Here is a 12558-nt window from a genome sequence, read left to right on the forward strand (position 1 = left end):
TCGAGCTAGGTCTTAGACCTTCCACCTTGAAGGTACAAGTCTCGGCCCTAGCTTGTTTCTTCGATCAAGATCTAGCCAACCACTGCTGGATTAGAAGATTTATGAAAGCAGGTTCTCAGCTCCGCCCTTCTCTAAAATCCCGGATTCCTAACTGGGACCTCAATACAGTGCTCACAGGCCTGACACTCGCCCCTTTCGAGCCCTTGTCAAATTGTTCCATTGAGCACCTATCCCTAAAAACTGCTTTTCTTGTTGCCATCACAGCAAGAAGGCTAGGCGAAATTCAAGCCCCATCAATACAAGAACCCTATCTCCGTATCACCGATAGAATTATTCTTAGGCTAGATCCCGGTTTTCTTCCTAAAATGGTATCCGATTTCCACCGAAACCAGGAGATAATTTTGCCTTTTTGTTTTAATCACTCTAACAGTAGAGAATCCAGTTTCCATTCACTAGATGTGAGACGCTCGGTTCTACGGTACCTTGAGGTTACAAAAGAATTCCGTAAAACCAATAACCTGTTTGTCTTATTCTCAGGTAAGAATAAGGGTCTAAAAGCCTCCAGGTCTTCTCTAGCATGATGGATTAGAGATTCTATTTCTCTTTGTTATGAAATCCAGGGCCTTCCTTGCCCCTCAAACCTAAGAGCCCACTCTACCCGAGCTATATCCTCCTCCCAGGCCGAGAGGGCTGGAGCTTCTCTAGAGGACATCTGTAAAGCTGCCACATGGTCCAGCATTCACACCTTTATGAAACACTATAGACTAGACTTATGTAGTAGTTCAGACTTGTCTTTTGGACGTAAAGTCCTTCAGGCGGTCGCCCCCGTCGTGGTGATGAGGTGGAAAGCCGGAATTAGACTTACCAGTAATTCAGTTTCCATGAAATCACCACGACGGCACATATATTCCCTACCCTTAATTTGGTCCTTAGCTTGGAGGTTATGAAGTAATATCCTCTTGACTTTTCTCACCACCTTTTGTTTCTGTCTCTGTAATTTTGGACACACTGGTGGTGGGAGGGGGGGGGGGGATTTAAACCCTTTCTCTGTTCCTGCCCCATACAGAGGTCAGGGGTCAATCTCCTCGTGGCTGCCGTGGTGATTTCGTATAAACTGAATTACCGGTAAGTCTAATTCCTTTTTTTATTTTTTTTTATTAATGTTTTCTACTTAATGGTGATATTGTTATCATATGTGCTTGGGGAGTAATCTAAGGGAACCTGTGCTAGCTCCCATGAATCCTTGGGAAAACCCCTGAAGGAAACGAAAGGTCCGTAGGCCACCTGCTATGCTGTTTTTATCTCCTCTACTGCACTTCCATAAAGGAAGAGTTTGCTTTATTGTGAGTGCCATGCCATCTTTTTTCATTTTTTTGATGCTACATGGACAATTTGCTTTGTTTCGAGCACCACTGTTTATACTGTATGGCATTAACTACTAACTTGATTATTGAATTCTGTCTCCGTTTGGATGGTGCCATCTTGTATTTATTCTTCTTGTTTGGGTTGAATTTCATTTATTAATGTGCTTACAAATGGTTTAATGTACTTTTTTTTTGTAGCCAGGTACAGCCCAAGAGACTTTTACAACTAATTTGTGCTATGTTGGGATGTTAAATGTCTGTGTATTGTAAAGGGTGGGACATTGTATACGTTGAGTAGGTAGTGAGGTCTGTTCCATTGTCTCTCTGTGTGTATTGGCGATTGCCCTCTGTCCTGAGAGATAATTGAATTACAACTCGGTTGTCTCCAGGACAGAGGACATTGTGTACTCTCCTGCCTGTGATGATTATGTTAACCATGGTGTACCATGATTATATCGCAGAGGGGAGGATTCTATGTGGGTTGTAGCCTTTGTGTTATTGGTAATTGTATTTTGTTGATTGCGTTACAGACAGAGGGAAAAGAGTTTGTGTACAATTGCTGGGAAGGTTTCAATACTGTAAATGCATGTTATTGGCTAAAATATAAACTGTCAGTCTTCTACAAGGGCTCCAGGGGGGAGTGTCCCTTGCTAGGAGACCTGCATACAAGGCTGAAAAATAACCCATTAAAGAGTTGCTGTTTTACATTCAACATAGAGCCTCATCTCATGTGTGTGGGGATTGCTATACGCTGAAGATTTGCTATACTTCCCTGGCTATAACTACTAGCTCTTGTAAGAGCTGTTTCTGGCTCCTCTGGTGGTTTTGGTGTAGAGCAGAGTGCTTGGATTCCTCGGGAAGAACTGGGAGCATACATCGACGGAGGTACCCGGTCGGGGTGCCAGGAGATCCGTTACAGAGGAGTTGTTGGATATATTACAGTAACAGCTTCACCCTGGAAATGTTGGGGTGACTACTGGTGTTTAAATCAGTCTTTAACTTACAAATGGTAAATGAGCCATAGGCTGTTCTTAACAGAAAGTGATCTGCTGATGAGTAACAGAGAAGCACTATACTTTTAATATCTTGTCTTTAATATTAGCAGGTTCCTGCTAGTAGCATAAATAGGGCCTTTAAAGCTAGTTTCACACTAGTGGGACACAGACCTCCGGTAGCCTGTTCTTGCCAGTGAACAGCCTGTCGGATTCGTGCTGCCGCTAGTGCACGTGTTCCCCCTGGACTACCACTCAGGCCCCATTGTCTATAATGGGGGCAAGCCGGAGTTCCGGTGGCTGCACGGCATTCATGCCAACAGACGGCCGGAATAAAACTATGAAATGTCGTTCTTTTATTCCAGCCGCCTCTCGGCATTTTTGGCGTGCTGCCGGCGGAACTCCGCCCCGCCCCCATTATAGTCAATGGGGCCGGAGCGCTAGTCCAGGGTCATGCGCACACTAGCGGCATCGTGGATCCGACAAGCTGTTCACCTGCCGGAACAGCCTGCCGGAGTTCCTTGCCGCTAGTGTGAAAGTAGCCTAAGAGATCAGGGATACAAGACATAGGCATATGTACCGAAATTCAGACCCTCTCCCCCAAACTTCAAAGACACTTACATGTTAGGTCTAGATACATTGTCCCTGTTTTAATTCAATCTAGTCCTAGAAAACACACATGGGAAGAATACAATTATATACAGTACGCTTAACTTATTGGAGTCATTCTTTTTCCTCGTCTTCTCCATTCATCCCAGACCACCATTATGACATCTTCCAGCCTTAGGTAATCTCTCCTGCAGGTACATATTAGGCTCCTCGCTTTTTCATTATCCTCCCCACCTTCTCAATGCAAACTCCCTATTCTCATTACCTAAAATTGTCATCCTGCTGATACACCTAATGCTGTTTTGCCAAGTGCCACCAAATACTGTACTGCAGAGAAAAGGGACTTAGACGGTGCCCACTACTGTAACTTGTGCCACACCATGTCCTTCCTCAAAAATAATTGTGCCCAGCAGTAATAATGTTCCATGCAGATACTGCCCCTGACACTAATAATTTGTAGTGCTCTGAAAAATAAGTTGTGCAAGTAGTGCATCTAAAAAACAAAACGTGAGTGCTTTCAACAGTAATAGTCTTCTCCTACAGCTACCTAAAAGTAACTGTGCCAACCAGAATGCCTTCAGTATTCATAGTACTTCCCCATAGTTCCCCAAAAGCTTCTGTGCAATGGTGCCCCCAATAGTAATAATGCTCCTATAGTGTGCCCTTGTTAGTAAGTGCTCCCCATAGTAACAATGTAACCCCACAGTGCCCACATTAGTGTTAACGCTTCTCTGTAGTATAACACAAAGAGATAATTGAAAAAAGAAGCCAATACTCGCCTCACTCCCGTTCTCTTGCTGTCAGTGGTGCGGTTCAGGCCAAAGGTTTCTTCCATCCTCCACTGTAAATCTGCCCATTCATAAGAGGTGGAACGGGTGGTCAGCCATAGGCTCCCATGCCCTGCTGCAGTATACAACTGTATCGCTGCCTGGTGTTAGTGACACCACTGATTACTGCAGAGAATCCAAGCATTGCCAGAGCTGCAGTCATCAGGTGACTAGATCTTATTTTTGTGGAGACCAGTGTAGTCAACTGTTGGACTTCTGATGTACTTGTGGTATGCATGTATGAATAGCTTCTTCCTCAAAAGTTACTGATTCCAATTGCTGGTGATTGGAATATCAGTTAAGTGTTTGTTGTTCTTCTCCAAGGAAGAATTGGTCATAACTTGACGCGCTCCAATTAAAATGCGAAATAATATTTTAATTATTTTTAGTTTTTATTCATACTGTGTTTTTACTTTATTGTACTCTGTCTGCAGAAAATGTACTTGCCATACTTTTATATACTTTTTTTTTTTTTTTGTAGCTTGTTCATTTATTTATCATTTTGTTTTTCTGTTTGTTCGTCTTCTAGTTCGGCAACACTTGCTACTGCAACTCTGTTCTACAAGCACTTTATTTTTGTCGTCCGTTTCGGGAAAAAGTTCTGGCATACAAGGTCCAGCCACGGAAGAAGGAAAGCTTACTCACATGCTTGGCGGACCTGTTTAACAGCATTGCCACCCAAAAGAAGAAAGTGGGGGTCATACCTCCCAAGAAATTCATCTCCAGATTGAGGAAAGAAAATGGTATGCTAATAAATCCAAAGTGCGTTATTGTCCTCAGTAATGTAAGACAAACTGTTTCTTAGTTCACAGGTCACCAACCATAGTCACCACCCCAAATAATCAAGTAGATAATGCTACATTAATATTTCAGAGAGTTCCCTAATCTATACCTATTATCTAAATGTATTACCAGTGCAGATGTGACAGTAATAGTTACCAGGGAACAGGTAGTGAAGGTTGGGCAGCCGCTTTCCTGTCAAGGTTTTCCAGGTAATGGCTGCATGCATGGGATCTTCTACTAACATCAGGTGGTATCGCTAGTGGAACATACCTGGCGCTGAAGAGAGAAAAAAAAAAATCTCCATAATCCAGGTGCTGCAGGACATACAGTATCTTACAAAAGTGAGTACACTTTTCTCATTTTTGTAAAAAAAAATATTTTATTAATTTTTTTCATGATACAACACTTTGATACAATGTGTAGTCCGTCTACAGTTTGTATAACAGTGTAAATTTGGGGTGCCCTGAACATAACTCAACACACAGCCATTAATGTCTAAACCGCTGGCAACAAAAGTGAGTACATCCCTAAGTGAAAATGGCCAAATTGTACCCAGCGTGTCAGTATTTTGTGTGGCCACCATTATGTTCCAGCACTGCCTTAACTCTCTTTTGGGTATGGAGTTTCACAGGTTGATACTGGAATCCTCTTCCACTCCTCCATGACGACATCACAGAGTTGGCGGATGTTAGAGACCTTGCACTCCTCCACCTTCCATTTGAGGATGCCCCACAGATGCTCAATAGGGTTTAGGTCTGGAGACATGCTTAGCCAGTCCAGCACCTTTACCCTTAGTTTCTTTAGCAAGGCAGTGGTCTTCTTTGAGGTGTGTTTAGGGTCATTATCATGTTGGAATACTGTCCTGTGGCCCATTTTCCGAAGGGAGGGGATCATGCTCTGCTTCAGTATGTCACAGTACATGTTGGCATTCATGGTTCCCTCAATGAACAGTTTCTCCCCACAGCCGGCAGCAGTCATGCAGCCCCAAACTATGACACTTTCACCACCATGCTTGACTGTAGACAACATACATACAGTCTTTGTATTCCTCCTCACCTGTTGCCGCCACACATGCTTGACACCATCTGAACCAAACAAGGACATGGTTCTAGTAATCCATGTTCTTAGTCTGCTTGTCTTCAGCAAATTGTTTGCAGGCTTTCTTGTGCATCACCTTTAGAAGAGGCTTCCTTCTGGGATGACAGCCATGCAGACCAATTTGATGTAGTGTGCGGCGTATGGTGTGAGCATTGACAGGCTGATTTCCCCCCCCCCCCCCCCCCCACCCCTATAACCTATGCAGCAATGCTGGCAGCACTCATACATCTATTTTGAAAAGACAACCTCTGGATATGACGCTGAGCACGTCCACTCAATTTCGTTGGTCGACATGGTGAGGCCTGTTCTGAGTGGAACCTGTCTTGTTAAACTGCTGTATGGTCTTGGCCACCGTGCTGCTGCTCGGTTTCAGTGTGTTGGCAATCCTATAACTTAGGCCATCTTTATGTAGAGCAAAAATTCTTTTTTTCAGATCCTCAGAGAGTTATTTGCCATGAGGTGCCATGTTAAACTTCCAGGGAACAGTATGAGAGAGTATTAAGCGATAACACCAAATTTACCACACCTGCTCACCAATCCCACCTGAGACCTTGTAACACTAACGAGTCACATGACAACTGGGATGGAAAATTGCTAATTGGGCACAATTTGGCCATTTTCACTTAGGGGTGTACTCGCTTTTGTTGCCAGCGGTTTAGACATTATTGGCTGTGTGTTAAATTATGTTGAGGGCACTCCAAATTTACACTGTTATACAAGATGTACACTGACTACTTTACATTGTATCAAAGTGTTGTCCCATGAAGAGATGTAATAAAATATTTACAAAAAATGTCATGGGTGTACACACTTATGTGAGATACTGAAGTTAGATGGGCATGCTGATATATTCACTGATGGTAGTAGTTAATGATGAAGACCCCTCTACCTATTTGACCCATGGCATCAGATGAGGATGCAGTCCCTGATTAAACTTAGCCTACTCATATGGTAGAATGTGGAGCTGTAATCTCCATCCTCCGACTACTGTGACCTGTTTTCCATGACTCACTTTTCCTGCTGCATTATCACAGGTGCTTAACTCCCCATGCAGTAATAGGCAACATTTTACTTGAACCTTCATTTCAGAATTGGTTCCTTGCCGTTCTCCTGTAAACCCCAAAAAACACATTTTAGGCACTATTAACCATCTCCGTAGTCATTTTCCTGGCTCCACATCTGCCGCAGCACACGGGATCTGCATTTACATAAGATATGTGTCTGACGTGAAAAAAACAGTAAAGAGGTATTACAGTTTTAGTAAATTAAAGGCTATAGACAGCTTTGGAGCATTGTTCTATTTAAATTAATGTATTTGCCTTCAGTGTGTAGGTGCCCAGGCTGCTCTGCCTTTTTAACCGTTACTCCTCCTCCAGCCTCTTCCTTTGCCCACCCTCCTATTCTTTTGTATCATCCCTAGGTCCGGCCGAGATCCCGCGCCTGCGCACTGCTTCGCCGGGCCGGGACATGCACACTGCAATGCCCATTTTGGGTAGGGCATCAATTCAACTAGTGCGCAGGTGCAGGATCTCGGCCAGACCTAGGGAGGATACAAGGGAATAGGAGGGCGGGCAAAGGAAGAGGCTGGGGAGGAGTAACGGTTAAAAAGGCAGAGCAGCCTGGGCACCTACACACAGAACGCCGCCCCTGGGCACTTGCGAGTGCTCATTTGCATATGAAATGTCGTTTTTCTTGCTTCTGGATGTCTAAAGAATATAACAAAGGTACCATTAGAATCCTGTATAGGTCTGCTACAGCGCCATGTAAGTGCTGTATATGGTCATACAGTGGTGACAGACTCCCTTTAAACTTAAAGGGGTTTTCTGGGATTTTTATATGCTGATCGGCAAAGGTGCCCGAGTTGGACCCCCTACCGATCTGATATTGATGACCTAGGATGTCCTGAGAATAGGTCATCAATATCAAAATCCCAGAGAACCCCTTTAAAGGGACACTTCCATTTTTTTTTCTATCACATATTAACAGCGTATATTATACATACAGGGAGTGCAGAATTATTAGGCAAGTTGTATTTTTGAGGATTAATTTTATTATTGAACAACAACCATGTTCTCAATGAACCCAAAAAACTCATTAATATCAAAGCTGAATATTTTTGGAAGTAGTTTTTAGTTTGTTTTTAGTTTGAGCTATTTTAGGGGGATATCTGTGTGTGCAGGTGACTATTACTGTACATAATTATTAGGCAACTTAACAAAAAACAAATATATACCCATTTCAATTATTTATTTTTACCAGTGAAACCAATATAACATCTCAACATTCACAAATATACATTTCTGACATTCAAAAACAAAACAAAAACAAATCAGTGACCAATATAGCCACCTTTCTTTGCAAGGACACTCAAAAGCCTGCCATCCATGGATTCTGTCAGTGTTTTGATCTGTTCACCATCAACATTGCGTGCAGCAGCAACCACAGCCTCCCAGACACTGTTCAGAGAGGTGTACTGTTTTCCCTCCTTGTAAATCTCACATTTGATGATGGACCACAGGTTCTCAATGGGGTTCAGATCAGGTGAACAAGGCCATGTCATTAGATTTTCTTCTTTTATACCCTTTCTTGCCAGCCACGTTGTGGAGTACTTGGACGCGTGTGATGGAGCATTGTCCTGCATGAAAATCATGTTTTTCTTACCTTGCAGACTTCTTCCTGTACCACTGCTTGAAGAAGGTGTCTTCCAGAAACTGGCAGTAGGACTGGGAGTTGAGCTTGACTCCACCCTCAACCCAAAAAGGCCCCACAAGCTCAACTTTGATGATACCAGCCCAAACCAGTACTCCACCTCCACCTTGCTGGCGTCTGAGTCGGACTGGAGCTCTCTGCCCTTTACCAATCCAGCCATCTGGCCCATCAAGACTCACTCTCATTTCATCAGTCCATAAAACCTTAGAAAAATCAGTCTTGAGATATTTCTTGGCCCAGTCTTGACGTTTCAGCTTGTGTGTCTTGTTCAGTGGTGGTCGTCTTTCAGCCTTTCTTACCTTGGCCATGTCTCTGAGTATTGCACACCTTGTGCTTTTGGGCACTCCAGTGATGTTGCAGCTCTGAAATATGGCCAAACTGGTGGCAAGTGGCATCTTGGCAGCTGCACGCTTGACTTTTCTCAGTTCATGGGCAGTTATTTTGCGCCTTGGTTTTTCCACACGCTTCTTGCGACCCTGTTGACTATTTTGAATGAAACGCTTGATTGTTCGATGATCACGCTTCAGAAGCTTTGCAATTTTAAGAGTGCTGCATCCCTCTGCAAGATATCTCACTATTTTTGACTTTTCTGAGCCTGTCAAGTCGTTCTTTTGACCCATTTTGCCAAAGGAAAGGAAGTTGCCTAATAATTATGCACACCTGATATAGGGTGTTGATGTCATTAGACCACACCCCTTCTCATTACAGAGATGCACATCACCTAATATGCTTAATTGGTAGTAGGCTTTCGAGCCTATACAGCTTGGAGTAAGACAACATGCATAAAGAGGATGATGTGGTCAAAATACTCATTTGCCTAATAATTCTGCACGTAGTGTATATATGTGTGTGTGTGTGTGTGTGTATATGTGTGTGTGTGTTTATATATATATATATATATATATATATATATATATATATATGTATGTATGTGTGTGTATATATATATATATATATATATATATATATATATATATATATATATATTACTTGACTCCCCTCACTCAGACCCTTCAATCCGACCAAAGAGGGAAAGGGGATATGCAACTCAATTAGAGCATCACACATACATTACACTGCTCTTCTGTGGACACCTTTATACAGCCCCATCAGGAGAACACTAGACCTGTCATGCCGTTGTCCTAATTCTATTAGTCTACTATTTCACTGGTAGATAGGTAATCCTATCTGCTACTGTAAAGGAAAGATGCTATCTATATAGACGTGCTGACTGCTAAAGAAGGACAGTGTTTCGTAATTTTCGCTGACCTAGTACTGCTGAAATGAAAAATAAAAACAGCCAAATATTTTAAAAAATTATGAATATGTAGTTTGATAGAAATGTCCCGTAAAGATCTGTGGGGTGATGACATATCCTCGTGATAGTCTATCTTTCTGTGTTGGAGAAAACCCCTTTAATAGCCACAGCATAATTCAGTATGTCAGTTAAGCAGTTTTCAAAATCATGACTGAATTTGGCCATGGGGAACCACGGGGTTCAGAGTTCAGGCTGGGGGGTGTGAGACTGAATAATGTTGAGAAACATGGATTTGATTCAGCAGAATGAGCAACACTGCCATCTTGTGGAGAATCGTGTGTACATCTGTTAGGCGCTATACAAAATACTTGTATGTGTGCCTGATCAGCCGTAACATTAAATCCCACTTAACAGATGACAGGAATAACGTTGATTTGTCTTGTGGCACTGATACCTGCACCAAGCAGAAGACTGCCCAGAGGTTACTAAATATTGTCTTGTAGACCTGGAAAAATAATGATTTTTGATAATTTGGGCCCTGTCATGTCATATGAAATTTACCAGTTACAGGAAAATTAATGCAGTTATAAAAAAATAAGTTATCCTAATGCAAGGCAGATAAGATTAAAGGGTTTTTCCACTTTTTTTTTATATATGTATTTTTTTAAATCCTCTGAATAGGTCATCAGAATCTGATTGGTGGGGCTCTAATACCTGGAACTCTCGCAGATGCGCCATGTGAGAATGCAGCTGCATTCGCAGAACCGCCGCAACCTTCTCATAACTTTCTCTAGGCCAGTAACAACACGTTCATCAGTCACGTGGCCCAGGTGCAGCTCAGCCCCATAGAAGTGAATGAGGCTGAGCGCGATACCAAGCACAGCCGCTATACAATGTACAGCGCTGTGCATGGTAAGCAAGGAGGCGGCTGTGCTCATTGTAGCTCCGATGGCTGCCGTGGCTTCCTCACACAACTGATTGGTAGGGGTTCCCAGTGCCAGACCCTCACCATTCAGATTCTGATGACCTAAGGTCAGAAAACCCCTCTGACGGTCTGGTTAATGCACCTTGGCTTCTATAAATGGGGTAAACCATATGTCGGCTCAGTATGTGGTTTATGTTGCAGGGAGCTATTAGGACAGCTGAAGATCCCAGAACATTTCCCTATTCCCCTTTCAATTTGTCTATGGGGGAGAGTAGGGTATTGGGGCTAGGTTTTGTGTAATTCTGTTTTAATGTCTTTTTGCAGAACTGTTTGACAACTACATGCAACAGGATGCCCATGAGTTCTTAAACTACCTTCTCAACACTATTGCTGACCTGCTGCAAGAAGAAAAGAAACAGGAGAACCAGAATGGCAAGCTGCAGAACGGGAGCTTAGATCTTCAGGAGCCCGATAAGCCCGACCTCACCTGGGTTCATGAGATCTTCCAGGGGACTTTAACCAATGAAACCAGATGTCTTAACTGTGAAACTGTGAGTTGCGTGTACTAGACCAAGAACTGGTTCTAAAGATATCCTCTACAGCTTCCTAGTAATCCAGGCTGTAATAATGTGATCATTGGTCTCCTCTAGGAGAACTACTCAACAAATATTCATTCCCTCTGTAGCGACCCTGATTCATGCTTTGTAAAGCTTCCACTAAAATCTGTGGGTGTCTGTAGACCTCAGGAGATGACAATGGTCCCTCAGAGTAAGAGCTACTGTTTGCTGCGGCTCGTTGCTCTGGCTTAGAGATGAGGGACCTGTTTAGAGGACTTGCCTCTGTTGCTTGAAAAGGGACCTGTCACGTTGAATCAGCTGCTCTACCGGCATGGAGGAGCTAAGCAGACTTATATTTAGTTTGTGGGAAAGGTTTAAATTTAATTTGGAATTTAATGATTTAATTCTCCGCTCGTTCATTAAAACTTCATAAAAATCAATTGTACAAGCGAATGCAAGAAACTTTATAATATAGCTCGGAGAAAATACTTATTTCTGATCCGCTTTTCTTTACTCTTTTCCTGTACTGATCATGCGCCCTCAGTTTACTGGTAAAATCAGTCTTCAGAGAGATCAGGTTACATAGGTGCTGGAAGGAGAGAGGCAGAGTTACAGAGATGCTGAGTCTGGCTGTGGCTCTAGTAAGTTTTCTGTTTTATCACTCGCAGTGCTGGATTCACAGCTACACTGCTCAGTACTGCTGTATAATGTCCTCCATGCTGGTGCTTATGAGGGTGTGCTAAGAACAGATAGGGGAGAAAGAACTACTCCCGTGTGCTGCGTATGAGAGACATCATAGCTGATAGTATACAGCTACTAGCTATGGGGAAACTGCTAATTAGAGGTAGAGTCTGCTCAGGGGAAAAGTGCCAAAATATAATGTTATTCCTTATACATACACATGACTACTGTTTCTGTAGTCACCTAAACTGATCATTGGACTGAATGTATCCCACAAAAGTCTCACTCTACTTAGCTTCTCTTGCTCTCTAACATTCTGTCCGCAATGTGAGATTCCTCATAAAGAAGCAGTCCTACAAAATGTAAATTCTCTGCCATTAGAAAGGTACATGATGTAAACTGTAGTGAAAGTCATTGTTTTACCAGTGACTGTATTTGTGAATTATAACCTCTCTTCTGATCCTCAGCTGTGTCTTGTGACCAACACTCTGACTTTCCAAATAACGTAGCATATTATGTGTGGACAAGCAAGAAGTCAGTTTCTCGAAGTATTTCTATGGGAGCCTGAATGCATAGATAAGTAACTGACTTCCTGCCCTGCTAAGCATCAGAAGGGAGGTATAACTCACAAATACAGTCCCCGCCAAGAAGTTTGACTACTCTCACACTCGTGTTTTGTGCAGATCCGTCATAGATCTGTTCAGATAATACAACCGTCTGCATCCGTTCAGAACGGATCCGTTTGTATTATCTCT

At 42.8% G+C, this 12558-nt stretch overlaps 1 protein-coding gene across 3 annotated transcripts in view; it reads left to right on the forward strand.

Moving 5' to 3' along the window:
• Positions 1–12558, forward strand: part of LOC122946774 (ubiquitin carboxyl-terminal hydrolase 12-like) — a 77523-nt gene that overhangs the window by 50612 nt on the left and 14353 nt on the right. For all 3 annotated transcript variants that reach the window (XM_044306579.1, XM_044306577.1, XM_044306578.1), the window contains 2 exons: positions 4322–4535; positions 10890–11116. In XM_044306579.1, the coding sequence (XP_044162514.1) occupies positions 10907–11116 (210 nt within the window). In that variant the 5' untranslated portion in view covers positions 4322–4535; positions 10890–10906. The remainder of the gene's footprint in view (positions 1–4321; positions 4536–10889; positions 11117–12558) is intronic.

Source organism: Bufo gargarizans, chromosome 9 (assembly GCF_014858855.1).
Source record: "Bufo gargarizans isolate SCDJY-AF-19 chromosome 9, ASM1485885v1, whole genome shotgun sequence".
Classification (NCBI taxonomy): Eukaryota; Metazoa; Chordata; class Amphibia; order Anura; family Bufonidae; genus Bufo; species Bufo gargarizans.